At 40.7% G+C, this 18,491-nt stretch overlaps 1 protein-coding gene across 2 annotated transcripts in view; it reads left to right on the forward strand.

The window, feature by feature from the left end:
- The first annotated feature begins 5,472 nt into the window (after window positions 1–5,472).
- Window positions 5,473–18,491, forward strand: part of OLA1 (Obg like ATPase 1) — a 166,029-nt gene continuing 153,010 nt past the window's right edge. Inside the window, exons 1-2 of one of the 2 annotated variants that reach the window (XM_070476003.1) lie at window positions 5,473–5,617; window positions 7,254–7,354. In XM_070476003.1, coding sequence (XP_070332104.1) covers window positions 7,254–7,354 — 101 coding nt within the window. In that variant the 5' untranslated portion in view covers window positions 5,473–5,617. The remainder of the gene's footprint in view (window positions 5,618–7,253; window positions 7,355–18,491) is intronic. The other variant, XM_070476004.1, reaches the window with a different exon arrangement.

An 18,491-nucleotide genomic window follows, 5' to 3' on the forward strand; every position in this document is an offset into this window, starting at 1 on the left:
AGAAAATTGATTTAGAAAGAACATCCTTCATAGAATCTATTTGTGAATCTATTATGAATATTGTGTCAGGCATTATCACTATGTATTAGTATCTAATTCTCCTCTACTGCTAGGTACAAGGATCCTCTGCCCCTTGAAGGTTGATGTGGTCATGTGACTTCACTTGGCCAGTGAAATGTCACTTTGTGGGGGGAGCACTTTGAAATGGAAGGATTTAGAGACTGAAACAGCCTGCAAGTGCTGAGCCAGCTCATGGACAAAACTAGCAGAGCTCCAGGGGACTTTATGTAAGAGAATTGTTTTATTCTGTGACCTCCTCTTCCCTGGACATTTTGGAGCTGTCTTCTTAAAAAAATATTTATTTATTTGACTATGTTGGGTCATAGTTGTGGCACAGGGAATCTTTGATCTTTGTTGTGGCATGCAAGCTTTTCAGCTGTGGCATGTAGGACCTTTAGTTGTGGCATGCAAACTCTTAGTTGTGGCATGTGAGATCTAGTTCCCTGACCAGGGATCTAATCCAGGGCTCCTTCACTGGAAGTGTGGACTCTTAGCCACTGGACCACCATGGAAGTCCCTGAAGTAGTCTGTTACTGTATTATAATCTGTCCTATGCTGACTAGGACAAATATTCTCTGAAATGAACCACACAGGTTCAATAGTGTAATGAAGGTGAAATATTATCCTGAGCTGGTGCTACTATGAGAGGCCATCAGTTTGGTGACCTACAGGCAAGATCTCCCAATTTCCAGTTCATTTTGGTAAGTAAATTCACTTCTCATGACTGGAATTTTAAGTATCTTGCAAAGGTTAATAAAAATATTATTTTCAGATACTCTCATTATGTAACACCACTATGTTATCAGAAGATGATCAATTTTCTTGTGTTTTCTCATTGAACAGGTGTACCAATATCTATTACAATTATGTACATTTAATCAGATGACCACCAATGCCACTAATTTCTTTCAGAATTATCATTCTATATTCTAGCTGCTATCTTGAAAAATGGTTCAGGAAGCATAAGTGGACACAGGTGCCCTTTTCTTATACAACCTTGATTTTGCTCAGAGACCTATCCACAGTCAGGTGCCTCAGATGAAGCTGAGCTATATTCTAGGCCCAAGGTCTCAGGCTAACCCCATTTCCCCTGCCAGTGTTTGGTTTGAGTATAGGCGTGAGACCTCAATTTGCCCAATGGAAGAAGTCTGCTAGAGGATTGCTAGGATCCATTTCCTTTTTTCTAAGAAAGAGTTACAAGAAGAAATGGTTTATTTTCCTTACCCTCTCTGAATATTGTCATTTCAGGATGTGTTGCCTAGAAGCGCCAAAGCAGTCTTCTTGCTGTTAGCCTGAAGATGAAACTAGATGTCCAGAGAAGACAGAGCTGTGATACAGAAAGAATCAGGATCCCTGAAACTAGTGTTCAGCTATAGAATCCATCAATCCTGAAGTTCTTCTTCTCTGAACGTTCTGTTATATAGGACAAATTTCCATTGAATAGGAATTTCTATTCAGTTCAGTTCAGTTCAGTTGCTCAGTCGTGTCTGACTCTTTGCGACCCCATGAATCACAGCACGCCAGGCCTCCCTGTCCATCACCAACTCCCAGAGTCTACTCAAACTCAAGTTCATCGAGTCGGTGATGCCATCCAGCCATCTCATCCTCTGTCGTCCCCTTCTCCTCCTGCCCCCAATCCCTCCCAGCATCAGGGTCTTTCCCAATGAGTCAACTCTTCACATGAGGTAGCCAAAGTATTGGAGCTTCAGTTTCAGCATCAGTCCTTCCAGTGAACACCCAGGAGTGATCTCCTTTAGGATGGACTGGTTGGATCTCCTTGCAGTCCAAGGAACTCTCAAGAATCTTCTCCAACACCACAGTTCAAAAGCATCAATTTTTCGGCGCTTAGCTTTCTTCACGGTCCAACTCTCACATCCATACATGACCGAATTTCTATTACTTGCAGCTAAAAGCATCCTACCTAATGCTTTAATAATATATTTACTTTTTTAGATTAGCATATGTCTTTTTCTGTTGCCTCTGGGGAAATAGCATGTAAAATCTTCTTTTAAGACTTCCTGAAAAAAAGAAAAAAGACTTCCTAAATCTTTACCCGTGAATTATGATAGACATTAGATAACAAAATTCTAGCAGTTTCTATGATGAAAGCTGAACTCCTTAATCAATCAGCATTCTTTCAAACACTATGAGCAATTCCAGAATACAGAGCAGATGATTAAACATGTTTTACTTCACAGGTAACTTATGGTCAAATTTCAAAGATTAAAAAATCGCGATCTATCAAGTGGAAGAATGAAAATTGAAAATCTGCTTCTTCGCTGATGCCTGACTGGGTCTGAGTACTGCTGGTAATGGAACAGGGAAAGGGGGTGATTATGCACTGTCTGGAACATAATATCAGAAGTCCTACAAGTAAATGAAAGTCAAAGTGGTGGTATATTTTATTTAGTTTTTATTAACAATTTTTTTCCCTGTTTTTTGGCCAAGTTGTACTATATGCAGGATCTTAGTTCCCCAACCAGAGATCAAATCTGTGCCCACTGCAGCAAAGCATGGTGTCTTAACTGCTGGATTGCCAAGGAAGTCCTGGAAATCGTGTATTTTAAATTGTGAAATTGTAATCAGAGTACTTAAGTATTCTATAGATTTTTTATCAAGTTCTTAGATAGTTATATGTATAATTACTTGTTTGCCTTCCTTGTTAGACTGCAAGTCCTTGAGGGCAAGGACCATATTTTTCTTCACTGCACCTCTGTCACCTCACACAATTGTTATTTCTTTTTTGTGATGAGAATATTTAAGATCTAGCCTTTTAGCAACTTTCAAATACATATATATTATATCTATATGTATATATATAATACAGTATTGTTAACTATAATCACAATGCTATACGTACATATATATTATATCTATATATATATATAAAATACAGTATTGTTAACTATAATCACAATGCTATACGTTAGATCTCCAGATCTCATTTACCTTCTAACTACAAGTTTGTACCCTTTGACCAATAGGTCCTCAATTCCCCCTGCTCCCCTCCCCCAAGGTACTTATTTTTTTGCAAGCTGTTCCCTTCCCCTCTAAAGTTATTATCAGGACTCAGTTTCCCGCTTGGTGTAGTTATTACTATTATTTTGCTACCTGTTACACCTGTAACAGATGTGGATGAGGTTGGCCAACAGGTGTAGTCCAGCCTTGCAAGCCTATGGTGAATGTGTCACTACTCCATTTTCCTCCTTTCTTTCTCTTCTTCTCTCTGTAAAGTCTTCCTGTCTCCTGCCCTTAGGTTTCTGTACAAGATCAGTAAATCTCTGGATTTCCAACTGAGCTACTGTATGGGGTGGTGGGGGATAAATTACTGACTCCAAACCACTTCCTAGATCTTTTGTGACCTTTGGTCAACTCCCTTGATCCCTGGTCATTGACTGATGCCTGGAAAGGTAGGAAAAATTCTGAAAGCTAATAATAATAAAGAGTGAAAAATATGAGCTCTTGTCTACTTTTTTAAAAAAATTGGAGTATAATTGCTTTTACTATATTGTATTAGTTCATCTTGTACAACAAATTGAATCAGCTATATGTATACATATATCCCCTCTCTCTTGTGCCTCCCTTCCACCCCAACCCCTAATCCCAAGGGCTCTACTTTTTTTCACCCCATTTATGTTTTCTTGGCAGCACCCTTATGTTGAGCTGATCTAATAATGGTCTATTCTCATCCTTCCTTTGACAGAGATCTTTTGCTCAATTTCCATTCTAGACTACTCCTGATTCTTTCCTCTAGGCTTCACCTAATCCCTGAGCCCAACAGGTACTAAGTAGAGTTCCCTTTGTGCAAAAGGCTCAAGGACAAGCTTTCCTATGTTCAAAGTCATTTTATTAGGCTTGGCATTAGTGTTAATTCTTAATATCCTGTTTGTCTCGCTGAGTCTTCATTTATTATGTAGAATACAATGTACCTACTAGGATCTCCTCTGAGACATGCCTGCTTCATTAGTAGAGAGGGATCAGTCAGAGTTGTTTTTATCCACATGACTGCTGGTTGGACCTTTGGCAGAACTTTCCCTAAACCAGGCCAGTCAGATCCTCTTCCCCATGAATGTGAACTGACCCCAGTGACCACGAGTCACATTTCACCCAGTGAGTTAGAAATGGAGACTTCTTATTGGGTAACTTTTAGCAGCAGCGATTGGCCACTCCTAAAGCTCTGCCTAGCTCACTAATATCTTTGTGACCTGCTTTGTCAAGGCACTTCCAAGGCGGTCAAAAGTGCGAGTAAAAGATGTAGCTGCAAATAGAGAAACAGGTAACTGGCTCAGGAACTTGATAGTGTTAATTGAAAGGAATGGGTAGATTGCAGAGATATAGAGATTGAAGAAGTGTTGCGATCTGGCCTAAGAACAGTGGTAAGTTGAACACAGTGCTATTACTCCTCGGCTGGGGAACGTTTTCAATCAATATTGGAGTGGCTGGTTGCTGGACAGATTGGGCTCTCTGGGATTCTTGAGCTTTTTAAGTAATGGTTCCTCTTTTTTCACAAGCAGCTGTGTGAAAGCCGACTGTTGAACTTAATAAGAAGAGTGTATGATACATATGCACTATTTAAATTGTCTCAGTCTAGCCCCCTTGTCACCAAAATCTTGTATTTATAAAAACAGGTGTCTGAGTACAGGGGAGCTATGAAACAGAAGGAAGCTAAATAGCCCACACTTTGTACCCATCATCAGTATAAACTCTTATGAGTAGTGGAACCCAGATTGAAACCTACATTTCCTAAATTCTAAAGGTCCCTGCTTTTAACTCTCCAGAGGAAAAGGTGTGTGTGTGTGTGTGTGTGTGAATATTGGTTGTGTTAAACTCATCCAGGGATTCTGTGCTTGTAAAATGCCTGAACAATAAATTAAGGCAACAAAGGATTCCTTAGATCACAGGCTTCCTTTAGTCCTTTTTTTTTCCTTTAAGAAAGTTTACCAGCTTCTCATCATCAGACTGAGTGAAGAGTTATGGGAAAAGGCGAGCTGGGGCCGTGGTCCCCGAAGACTCAGTGGCAGCCAAGCAGGGCTGGCGCGGCTAATCACTAGACCCGAGTCGACCCGTCTGCCGGCAGGCGGTCAGGCGAGGGTGGTTCGAGGTTCCGAGGGTGAAATGTGCGCGTACTGGCAACGCATGGCACGCGCAGGGAAGGAAGCGGAGATCCCAGACCGAGGCGCCCACGTGTAGGGAGGGCGGAAGACGCCTCTCCGGGGAACCGCGGGGTCAGGCAGGCAAGGCTGGATCGCTAGCTCCCGCCCGCTCGAGTGCCGCGGCTCCTCCCACTCTCTCCCGCCTCCAGGCGGCCAGACCAACCGGCCGGGCGGGCGGGAGGGCGCATGGGGCGGGGCGGGGTGGGGCGGGGCGGGGCCGCGGCCTGCGCGCAGGTGCAGCCCGGCGCCCGGCCCGCCCGTTCCGCCGCCGCCGCCGACGTGCGTGCCGCTCGGCGGAGGGGCCGGGCCTGCGCTCTCTCCTCCTTCCTCCCCGCCTCCCGTTGCCGGCAGGACCCATCTCCCGCTGCCGCTGGGACCCCGTGTCATCGCGCGCCGCGAGCACGGTGAGGCCCTCTGGGAGCCTGCGGGCGCGCCCCCCGCCGCGTCTTCGCCCCTCCGACCCGTTGCTCGGAGGCCGGCGTCGGGCCAGGGCTGGGTGGCCGGCACGGGGCGAGGGCAGCCGGCGGCGTGGAGCGTGTGGATGAATGAGGCGTTGTTGGACTAGGCCGCGCCTCGCGAGAGCGGCCCACGCCTCACCCGGCACGTTCTGGGGAAAGCCTCCTACCGAGGCGGGGATGGCCAGTGGCCCCGTCCAGAGGGGGAAGGTTTTTCGAAGGGCTCTGCTTTGGCTGGGCGGCCGGCCACCCCTCGGTAGGAGGCCAGGGGACTGGAGTCTCCTCTCATGTTAACTGTGCTTCGGAGACCTGGGGTTTGGCTGGCAACTGGTGGGAGTTAAGATCAGGAAGGGAGATTCCTTGGCCTCCGGGGTCAAGGATCAGAGGCTGGACTATCACTTTATGAGTGTGGCCTCAGCGTGGCCCCCGGAGGTTCAGCTGGAGCCAGAAGATAGGGACAGTTTTAGTTTCCAGCTTATAAAACGTGAGGTTAGCAGTCCTCTTAAGTTCAGTTTGCAGTACTGAAGTGGGGTCAGTTCCGCGCGAGAAACTTGAAGCCAGATTGTCAGGGACCCAGAAAGTTTCGACCTTTAAACAAAAAGGGTTAGTAGATCTGTTTAGGACTAGAAATAATCAAAGGGTAGATTCCGTCCGTAGCTTCCGGACGTAGACCTCCAGACGAGGTCTGAGGAGTCGTACCTACCGTGGCAAAGGTGGAAGAAACTTGTTGGAAAGACCTTGATGTTGGCGTGTGTTCTTTCGTGTGAAACGTGGTGTTTCTGTGCGAAATGGGAACGAGTAGGTTCCAGATTAAGGGGGAATGGTTTGGTGGAAGGTGACTCGGTTGCTAGTGGTTCTAGAATGGATTTTCTTTGACACTGTTCTGTGCTCCTGCTTCCAAATGCTTTCATTCATGTAACCACACGTCAGGTTAAGAACGTGTTTTGTGAACAGTCCGGATGGAAGATTGGCAGCTTAAGTTTTATTTTTGATTTTTGGTCCCACATATTTTTATTTTACTTACATATATTAAATTTAGTTTTGGCTGTGCTGGGCCTTCCTTCCTGCTCTGGGTTTTCTCTAGTTGTGGAGCACTTGCTTCTCATTGCGGTGGCTTCTCTCCTTGCAGAGCAGGGGCTCTAGGCAGTAGTTGGGACACGTGGGCTCAGTAGTTGCAATTCCTGGGCTCTACAGCTCAGGCTCAATATTTGTAGCTCACAGACTTAGTTGGGCCTCACCATGTGGGATCTTCCCAGATCAGGGATCGAACCTGTGTCTTCTGCATTGGCAGGCGGATTCTTTACCACCAAGCCACCAGGGAAGCCCTGGTGCCACATATTTTTAGATCAGTTTTTCCAATACTTCTCAGGGGTGACTGCTTTGACAAGTATCATAATCAAATCTGTTAACCAGTTTTCTCTTTATATTGTTGTTGAAAAATAAAGTGTGTCAGATTTGAATTAATATATACAGTACATTTTATTCTTTGCTTTTCAGTAACATATTTTGTGTGATGAAATGTGTTTTTGGTCAATGGGGATAGTAAAATGTTTTGTTCATGTGTATGTTTGTTTTGACATTTCAGATGCCCCCCAAAAAGGGAGGTGATGGAATTAAACCACCCCCAATCATTGGAAGATTTGGAACCTCCTTGAAAATTGGTATTGTTGGATTACCAAATGTTGGGTAGGTGAATATTGGCCTTTTCACATTTTCCTTTTGTAAATATTTTGGTCCTGTGGTACACAGGGGAACTCTTGGAGGTAATTGAAATTTAAATTGAAGAGGCCAGGAAACTGAAATATTACTATGTTGCAAAACAAGGTTTTCATTTAGATGTATCTTATTTTTGTTTTTTTACACGGATTCTGTGTTGAAACTTGAGTTAACTTAACATTCTTTGTTTTGCTGAATTCAGAGGAAGAATCTGTGGGAGTTGAAACATCTAGTTGAGCCAGAACAGCACTAGTTTGCCTCAGACACTGTTGGGAGACACAGTATTGAATTTATGTGGAATTAGAGTAGTTTAAATTAGATTTTCTTGCTGGTTGGCTATATAGGATACCTAGTCTGGTTACCAAAGGCCATACAATAGGATACTTTAGGAAATAGTTTTAAAACCTGCATTATAAATTTGATTAGATTCTTGGGGAGATCAAGGATAAGATGACTGAATTTTTACTTGAAAAGAAGGTGACGAATTTGAACTTAATATTGGAAATTGTACGGTAAAAGGGTATCTGTTCAATCTGTTAAGTTGTTAAATCTGAAAGTTGTGGGAATAAAATTTTGAGTTTTGTAATGTTTAAAATTAAAGTGAATCATTTATTGTGAGTGAGACAGTAATTAGGAAATATTTGTGTGGATTTTTGTATTAATCTATGCACATGCAACTTGGATGTTCAAAGTCTATTTTTTCATTATTTGCCCTTCTATTTTAATACCTTTTACTAAACTTAAAATACAAAAATGTCTCAGAAATGATTAAGGTGTACTAAGGAGTATCAGATCTAATATGGATTTGTTACGGTGACAGATGTTTTGGAATGTGAGTTAGGCTTAAGACTGGTAGGTGTGACAACCGTGTTCTTTCTTGTGTTCCTTGGGGCCCCTGTCATAGAGATTGCCTAGTGAATGTAGCATGGTGTGACCAAGTAAGGCAGTTCTGAGATTCTTATAATGTGAAACATGACAAGTGTGGCTGTCCTAATGTCAACTGGAGCTGGAGAGGTTTGCATTTTGAGGGGATTTCCTGCTGTGATATAGGCTGCTTGCAAAGTAAGACTAAATAGAGAGTGGGAATATAAGCAAAACAAATAATTAAGCAAAGTACTGTAAGGGTGCTGTCAATAAACTTGAAAGCAAGATATGATCATTATGTATGTTGTGAGCTTTATTACATTAGTAAGCAAGACAGTTTTTAGATATTAGCATGCTTCTCTTATCCTAGAATCATTGCAGTCAGTGCAGCTTGATTTTAGTGGAAACACTTTAAATGGGCTATCTTAAACTTTTTCCTTTTATTTTATTTTTGGCTACATTGCATGGCATGTGGGATCTTAGTTTGGTAACCAGGGATTGAACCCATAACCCGTGAAGTGGAAGCCCATAGAGTCTTAACCAACTGGACTGCCAGGAAAGTCCTAAAATGATCCATCTTATAAAGTATTTCCTATATGAGTTTTTTAGCATAGAGCATAATGTCAATGTATATGAAAATAACCTATTTTATTAAATGTGTTACTTATGCTTTTAAATTAAAGACTCCTCCAGTTTTGTTGATGTATACTTCATAAACAGTAAATTCACTCATTTTAATAATGCACAGTTTGATGAGTTTTGGCAATTGTGTTTGGCTATGAACAATCCTTTTTATAGAATGATCTTACATTGCCCAACTATCAGTTAGGGTTCTTCGTAAGCAGCACAAATTCTGGTTGTTTTAAGCAAGAAAAAGACACTGGAAGAAAAGCATTGAAGAGCAGGCTGAATGGCCAGGCCTCAGTAAGGACAGGAACTTGGATAGCCTGGCAGAGCTGCGTCCACATGGAACCCAGCCATATGAACCTCTGGGTGTTTCTCATCACCTGTTACTTCTCCAGAGGAATGCAGGTTTCTGTGTAGGGAAATATGACTGAACGTGTCTTCCTCTAGATAGGCTCACAAGAAATGGATTGGGGAGGGGGGACAGTAAAAAAACAAGAACCTGTGGTACAGAAACCAATGGAGGAGGGCGTGGCCACCCACTCCAGTATTCTTGCCTGGAGAATTCCCGTGGACAGAGGAGCCTGGTGGGCTACAGTCCGTGGGGTCACAAAGAGTTGGACACGACTGAGCGCCTAAGCACAGTACAGAAACCACCTGAAGAATCTCTTGGTTTTTAGAGAACTGTATGAATAAAAGGGTTTGCTTTTTAGGAGCCATAAGGCTGATTACCTAAAAATATAGAGGTAATATTTATAGCTAACAATAGGTGATACTTATTTGAACATTTACTTGCTATATGCCTATCATTGGGCACATTATATGTATTATCTAATTTAATCAATGTTTGATGTCCCTGCCCTCTTCCCATTATACTTTAAATTCCATGAAGGCAAAGATAGCCTTATTCTTGTTCATTGTTATTATTTCTAGCACTTAGACTAGTGTTAGCAACTTAGTGACAGTGAAAAACAAAGTTAGTCACACAGTTGTGTCCTACTCTCTGCGATCCCTTGGATTGTAGCCCGCCAGGCTCCTCTGTCCATGGAGTTCTCCAGGCAAGAGTCTGGAGTGGATTGCCATTTCCTTCTCCAGAGGATCTTCCCGACCCAGGGATTGAACCCGGGTCTCCTGCATTGCAGGCAGATTCTTTACTAACTGAGCTACTAGGGAAGCCCAGGAACTTAGTAGGCACTCAGTAATTATTTGTGAATGGGGTAGTTTTTCTGCCCTTGATGCCATGTGTAGGTTTAGTGATAAGGGGACATGTTTTGATGGCCACTTTTAATGAAGTGAAGTAGAAAGAATACTAAAACAAAAATTGGGAGATTTAATTTCCAGGTTTGTTCTGCTTTTTCTTACCTGAATGACCCTTTATAAATTAGCTCTTCTTGGGCAAGTATATCGTTGTAGGTATAAGGCTTGGAGGATGTTGGGGGACACCACTGATACTTTTTTTTTTAAGGTTTTTTGCTTGTTGGTTTGTTTTGTTTTTAGGTTCACAGCAGCTTTGAGGGAAGGGCACAGAGATTTCCCTTATACCTCCTGCCCATATATATGCATGTCCTTCCCCTCTTATCAACATCCCACACCAGAGTGGTACATTTGTTACCATTGATGAACCTCATTGACACATCACCCAATGTCCATAATTTACTGTAGGGTACACTTTTGGTATTTTACCTTCTATGGATTTAGACAAATGTATAAAGACCTTTGTCCACCACTATAGTATCACACAGAGTTGTTTCACTGCCCTAAAAATGCTCTGTGCTCTGCCTATTTATGAACCCTTCTCAGCCACTAATCTTTTCACTGTTTCCATACTTTGGTCTTTTTAGAATGAAATTGCAATTGTGCAGTATGTAACCTTTTCAGATTGGCTTGTTTTACTTGGTAATATGCATTTGTTTCTTCTATGTCTTTTCCTGACTTAAATAACTCATTTCTTTTTAGCGCTGAATAGTATTTCATTGTTTGGATGTACCACAGTTTTTTTTTATCCATTCCCTGACTTAAGGACATCTTGGTTGCTTCCAAATTTTGGCAGTTATGAATAAAACTACTTGTTATAAACATTCATCTGTAGGTTTTTGTGTGGACATTAGTTTCCAGCTCATTTGGATAAATACCAAGGAATATGATTGCTGGATTGTATAACAGGACTATGTTTTTAGTTTTATAAGAAGCTTATGAAGTGGCTGTATCATTTTATATTTTTACCAGCAATGCGTGAGAGTTCCTTTTTCTCCATATCCTTGCAGCATTTGGTGCTGTCAGTGTTCTGGATTTTGGCCATTCTAATAGGTGTAGTGGTATTCCATTATTGTTTCAATTTGTGTTTCCTTGATGACATTGTGAAGTATCTTTTCTTATACTTATTTGCCATCTGAATGCCTTCTATGGTGAGATGTGTGTCAAGGTCTTTGGCCCATTTTTTAATTAGTTTGATTTCTTATAGCTGAGTTTTAAGAGTTCTTTGTATATTTTGGATAACTGCTTTATCGAACATGTGTTTTGCAAATATTTTCTTCCATTTTGTGGCTTGTCTTCTCATTCTCTTGATGTTGTGTTTGCAGAGCAGAAGTTTTTCATTTTAATGAAGTTACCTTTTTATTGGGCTTCCCAGGTAGTGCAATGGTAAAGAATCTGCCTGCCAATGAAGGAGACACGTGTTCAATCCCTGGGTTGGGAAGATCCCTCAGAGAAAGAAATGGCAACCCACTCCAACATTCTTGCCCAGGAAATCCCATGGATAAAGGAACCTGGCGAGCTATAGTCCATGGGGTTGGAAACCTGACTATTTCTTTCATGGATCGTGCCTTTGGTATTGTACTGAAAAGTCCTTGCCATACCCTAAGTCTTCTGAGTTTTTCCCTATCTTCTAGGAGTTTTGGGCTTCCCTTGCGGCTCAGCCGGTAAAGAACCCGCCTGCAATGTGGGAGACCTGGGTTCGATCCCTGGGTTGGGAAGATCCCCTGGAGAAGGGAAAGGCTACCCCCTCCAGTGTTCTGGCCTGGAGAATTCCGTGGACTGTATAGTCCATGGGGTCACAAAGAATCGGAAGCGACTGAGTGACTTCACTTCTGGGAGTTTTTTAGTTTTGCATTTACATTTAGGTCTATGATCCATTTGAGTTAATTTTTGTGAATGGTGGTTGTAATGTCTGTATCTAGATTCTTTTTTTTTGGCATATGGATGTCCAGTTGTTCCAGTACCATTTGTTGAAAAGACTATCCTTGCTCCATTATATTGTCTTTGCTTGAGAAACTACAATTTGATATTCCATCATGGGACAGCTCTTCTTGATGCTGTCACTGCATGAGATGTGGTTGGTTTCAGTTGCAAGTGTCAGAAAACCCCCCCAAAACTACAGCCTAAACAGAAATTTCTTTTTTATGTAAAAGTAAATTTAGCAGTCATGGGTTGGTATACTGACTTCGATTTATGAAGTCTTAGAATCCCCAGCTCCTTGCACTTTACGCCTTGGGAGTGGCCTTTCAGTCTCATCCTCCGAAGTGCTGTGAATTCCAGACAGCTGGTTAGTTATCCAGAGGCTCAAAGGGCCAAACGACTTGCCCTGCAGCCTATTACAGATTTTTTTTCCTGTAAGCTGCCACACCGTACTCTCCTTTGTCCAGCTTTAGTCATAAGAATTTTTCAGGGAACGCTAGGAAATGTAGTCTTTATTTTGATGGACAGATGATCAGTTAAAAAATCTGTTACTGTGAAAGGAGGAGAGAATGAAAATTGGGGGACCACTGTACACTCTGTCCCAGCACTCACAGCTGCCTTAGGGGACTGTTTGTCTTGCTTAGTTGATACTTCTGGGAATGTCCTTTGGTTGTTCCTACGACTTGCTGCCTTCCAATTCGCCAGAGACCAACCACAGAGTCTTTCAAAGCTATGTACTGTTATTGAGGAAAACACTGTAGGAAATGCTTTAAAAAAAATTGCAGGATAATTATGTTCAGTGTTTCAGTTATCTAGTTTTATGTAACAAACCATTCCAAAAGCTTGTGGTTTAAGACAATAACTATTTATTATTTCTCCTGGTTCTGTAGCTTAGTTGGGAGAGTTTGCTACTGGTCTCACTTCAGATCCTATATGTGCCTGCGTTCAGCTGGTGGCCAGTCAGGACTGGAGGGTTCAAGTGGCCATACTGGCAGGGCTGGGGCCTTATCAGGATTGGCTGGAAGTCTGGGTCATTTCTGCCTTCCTTTTCTTGGCTTCTGTCTCTCCAGGTTATCTTGAAACTTTTTTATAGCATGGTGGCTAGCTCCCAAGAGGGAGAAGATGTGACGGTGGTACCACATGCTTCCACCTATTTCTTCTAGTTAAAAGAAGTCATGACACCAGCCCAGAGACAAGGAGGGAAGGGAAACAGACCAGTTTCTTGGTGGGAGGTGGGGCAGAGAATGTGTGGCCATCTTTAATCTGCTGCATTCTGTTATTTCTCCAGTATAGTTTTGTATGGCACCCATTTGTTTCCTGGAGAGGTCTTTTTGGCTGATTCTTAGCTGCTGCTTATTGAAGAAGCTCCATTCCTTTTTTTAAAAAATATATATTTTTTCTTGTTTATTGGCTGCTCTGGGTCTTGGTTGCTGCGCATGGACTCCACTCCAAGGCACGTGGCCGTCAGTAGCTGCAACGAGTGGGTTCAGTCGTTGTGGCACGCCGGCTTATTAGTTGCCCCAAGGCATGTGGGATCTTCTCAGACCAGGGATTGAACCAGTGTCCCCTGCATTGCAACGCAGATCCTTAACCACAGGACCACAAGGGAAGCCTGAGGCTCTGTTCTTGATTGCTTCAAGAAGCTCACTGGCAGAAGATTATTCTCTCAGTGTTCAATTTATAACTTGCTCTTTATGCATATATTTATTTCTCATGCTGGCCAGATTTTTTTCCAGTATTTGATTATTAAAAATTTCATATACAGAAAAGCCACTAACTTCATACAGAGTAGTGTTTTATTATATATACATTATATATAGGAAGTAACCAATTATGTGTATTCTATCCTTGGAATAGATTATATTTTTCTTTTATAGTTATAAATTCTTTAACAGCATCTTCCACTTATGACTTAATTGTTTTTGCAGATTGCTTGCATGAACTAGTTTGAAACTAATTTGCAAATGAAGGTACAGGGAAATCACAAATTGTGTACTTTAACTTTTTTTTTAGGTCATTTAAGGCCTTTTAAAAATGTTTGGTTTTGACGAAGACTATAGCAAAATGCAGTAGTGATCTGAAAGCTGGTACTCATGTCTCGTCTTTAACTTCTCTGCCCTGTTTGGCCCTGTTTGTAACTCTCTACCTTTCTTACTCTTCTGCAGTCTTTTGTGGTTGCTACACTTCCTCTCTTTGCTCTCTTAATAGTAGATTTCTGTCCTTGGCTGTCTTCTCTTTTATCCTTTCTCCCTGGTTAGTCTCATCCTCTCCTGATATTAATCATCTGTTGGCTTCTCTTTTCTATAGTCTTGCTGTTATATTCCTTGTCTTGTGTAGTAATAACTGCTTTCTGCCCAGATACTTGAGAGATTTATCTCAGCTGTATTTTTCTGTAGGGTATCAAACCTGGTACCCAAGTTTCTCTCTGATCTGTTTTTTTCACATCTTCATTGCCACTCATTTCTTACTTGAATTATTCCAGAGGCTTCTTAAGTGGGCTTTTTGTCAGAGCATTATCTATAGTGAATCTTTTGTTTTACCCAAGTGATTTTTTTGTTTTTGTTTTTTACATTAAGGTATAACATATACAATAAAATGTGAAAACTTTAAATGGACATATCAGATTTTTACGTTTTAATTCATCCATGTAACCAGTACCCACATCAAGATCTAGAACAAATCCAGTGCCACGGAAGACTTGCTTGTACCCCTTTTCAGTCAGTACTGCCTTTCCTAGGATAACCACGTTCCAGCTTATATCACCACATTGGTTAATGTGCCTGATACAGATGGGATCACACATTATGCACTCTTATACCTTTTATAAGTCAACGTTATGCCTGAGAGAATGTACAAGATATTTACCCATGTTGCTGTGATGGGCACTTGGGTTGTTCTCAGTTTTTGCCTATTATGAATTGAGGTGATTTGACCTTTCATGTACATGTCTTTTGGTGGGTAGATCTCAGAACTCGTTTCTGTTGGGAGAATGGATACACTTACCCACTTACCCTGCCTCTTCTCCAAACTTCCCACCCCTACTAGTTAAATTGCTTTAGGTAGATACTGCCACATAGTTTTCCAAATTATTTATTATTATTCTAATTTATAGTGCTGGTATTGTAAAATTTCTAATTGTTCTGCATCCTACTGGCACTTGGTATTATCATTCTTTTTCATTTTGGTCATACTTCAGTGTAGTATCTCCTGATTGTTTTGCATCTCTCTGATAGCTAATGATTTTGAGCATCTTTTAAAATGTTTATTGGTCATCTTCTGTGAAGGATTTTTTTTTCCTTTTTTTTTCTTTTTTAATAATGATGAGGTGTTGTTTATTCTGGATATGGATTCCTTGTTGGATATGTATTAGAACTACCTCTTCCCAGTCTGTGTGACACTGCTTAAGGTTAAATAAAAATTGTTTTTTCAAGAAGTTTCACAATTTAAAAATTGTACGCTTGCAAAACCAGTTTAAAAAAAATTCCTATATGAGGTCTGTTTACATCCCCCAACTGTTAACACAGTATGGTTATAAAAATTAGGAGATCAGCATTGATTTACCAATTTTCTTACTGATATTCATTGTCTGGTCCAGGATCTAGTCCAGGGTTACATACATGTTGCATTTAACCGTTGCTATGTCCTTAGTTTCCTTTAATCTGAAGCAGTTTCTCACTTTGTTTCTTTATGTCCTTGACACTTTCGGGGAGTGGTGGCCATTTACTTCAGGCCCTTAAACCTTGAGGTTTATCTAATATTTCCTTGTGGTAGAATTCACACTTTTGGATGCAGAGGTGAGATATGCTTCTAAGTACGTTACATCAGGAAGCATACGGTGTTGGTTTGTCCTAATACTAGTGATGTTAATTAACTTTGATCAGTTATCTAAGAAGATGTCTGACAGATTTCTTCACTGAAAGGTTTTCTCTATTTCCCATTACAATGAATAAATACATGTTGTAGGAAGATACTTTGAAATTACGTAAATATTGTGTTTCTCATACTTTTGCCTCCCAATTATGGCATGTGTTAATGATTCTTGTTTGAAATAATTATTGTGGTGTTTACCAAATGGTGATTTAAAAATTTCTATTGTTCCTTCTATATTTATATATTTATAGAAGGAACAATGGAAATTCTATTGTATAGAATTCTGTTGTAAAGAAGAACCTCCCCTTCTTCTATTACTTATAATTTATATCAGGATCAGTTTTTACTTTGTTGGTTATACTGGGTTACTGTTGTTATATATTGTGTCGCTCAAACTGCCCATATATGGCCATCAGGAGCCTTACTGTTGACAAGTATACCTTTTGATGTGTCCTGTATTTTTTTAGTATTTTCTACTTTCTGGCTCCACATTGTGTTCTAGGCTTATTCGTACTTTCTCTGCTCCAGCTTTGGAGTAAAAAATTTATGTGTGACATATGTTTTCATCGCTCTTGAGTGTATACTTCAGAGTGGAATTTCTAGGTTGTATGTGACTGTGTATTTAACTATTTGAGGAGCTGCCAAACTATTTTCCAAAGCAAGCATGTAATTCTGTATTCCTATCAGCAATGTATGTAGGGTCTACTTTCTTCACATTCTCACCAATGCTTGTTATTACCTTTATAAAGCATTTTTAAAATTAAGGTATAGTTGATTTACAATATTATCTTAATTTGAGGTGTGTAACATAGTGATTCAGAATTTTTGTAGATTATCCTTCATTTATAGTTATAAAATACCGGCTGTACCCCTTGTGCTGGATACTAGATGCTCATAGCTCATTTTCTGCGCAGTCGTCTGTGTCTTTGTCACTCCCCTGCCTTGTCTCGCTGCTCTCCGCTTCCCCTGTTCTCACTGATACCACTGTCTTCATTTCAGTTTCATCTTACTTCAGATATTTATACAATTGTTCTGTCTGATAGTTTTCATATTTTTTGCATTCCTCATTATCTGTGAGTTTGTTTCTTTTTTGTTACATTCATTGGTTTGTTTGTTTTTTAGACTCCATATATAAATGATAACATACAGTATTTATCTTTTCTCTGCCTGACTTATTTCACTAAGCATAATACCCTCCAGGGCCATTTGTATTGTTGTAAATGGCAAAAATTTTCTTTCTTTCTTTCTCTTTCTCTCTCTTTCCCTTCCCTCCCTCCCTTTCCTTTTTATGGCTAAGTAGTATTCCTGTGTGTGTGTGTGTGTGTGTGTGTGTGTGTGTGTGTGTGAGAGAGAGAGAGAGAGAGAGAGACATCATCTTTATCCCTTTATTGGTGGACACAGTGTGCTTCTATATCTGGGCTGTTGTAAATAATGATGCTTTGAACATTGAGGTGCATGTATCTTTTTGGGATTAGTGTTTTCATTTTCTTTGGTTATGTACCCAAGGAGTGGAATTGCTGGATCGTATGGTAGTTATGGTTTTTTTTAAACACCTTGTTTATTTATTTGGCTGTGTCGGGTCTTGGTTGCGCAGGTGGGGTTTTCGCTGTGTCACTGGAGGTCTCTCCCTGTGCTGCGCTGCGGCGCGCTGGCTTCTGAGCGCGCAGGCTCAGTAGTTGCAGCTCGTGGACCTCGTTACTTCGTGGCATGTGGGTTCATAGTTCCCCAACCAGGGATCAGACCCATGTCCCCTGCTTTACAGGCAGTTCTTAACCACCGGACCACCAGGAAAGCCCTTAGTTTCAGTTTTTGAGGAACCTCCGTACTGTTTTCCGCAGTAGTTACACCTCCCCACTAAGAGTGTACAAGGGTTCTTTTTTCTTCATATCTTAGTTTCAACATTTGTTATTTGTGGTATCATTGATTGTTACCATCTTTTTGATTATAGCCAAAGCATTAAGTGGTACCTCATTGTGGTTTTGAATTGCATTTCCTTGATTCCTGTTAATGTTGAGCATCTTTTCATGTGCTTAAATTCCTTCATTTTGAAAAGATTTTTGTTGGCAATTCTAGGATCAGTTTTTCTTTCAGCACATTGAAGATATCTTCCATTTTCTTCAGCTTTCTAATGAGAAGTCTGTTGTCTTTATTATCATGATTTTTCTGTACATAATGTGTTTTGTCCCCCTATAGCTTTCTTTAAAATTTTCTTTTTATATGCTAGTTTTCAGAAATTTGTTTTCGTATGCATTGTTATGGTTTTTCTTATGCCTCTTTTGCTTGGGATATGTTGAGATTTTTAGATTTGTGAGTTTATGATTTTCATTAAATTTGTAAAATATTTGGCCATTATTTCTTTAAATGCTTTTTTCTCCCCTTCTCCCTGTTTCCTTTCTTCTCCTTCTGTGATTCTTATCATACGTGAGTTAATCCTCTAATCAGTATTCTCCTGAAGCTGTGGTTGTTTTTTTGTCCAGTTTTTCCCCTCTCTTCATTTGATGGTTTCTGTTGCTCTGTCTTCGTGTTCACTGATCTTTTCTGCAGTGTCTGTTGTGCAGTTAGTCACATCCAGTGT

Source organism: Odocoileus virginianus, chromosome 13 (assembly GCF_023699985.2).
Source record: "Odocoileus virginianus isolate 20LAN1187 ecotype Illinois chromosome 13, Ovbor_1.2, whole genome shotgun sequence".
NCBI classification, from domain to species: domain Eukaryota; kingdom Metazoa; phylum Chordata; class Mammalia; order Artiodactyla; family Cervidae; genus Odocoileus; species Odocoileus virginianus.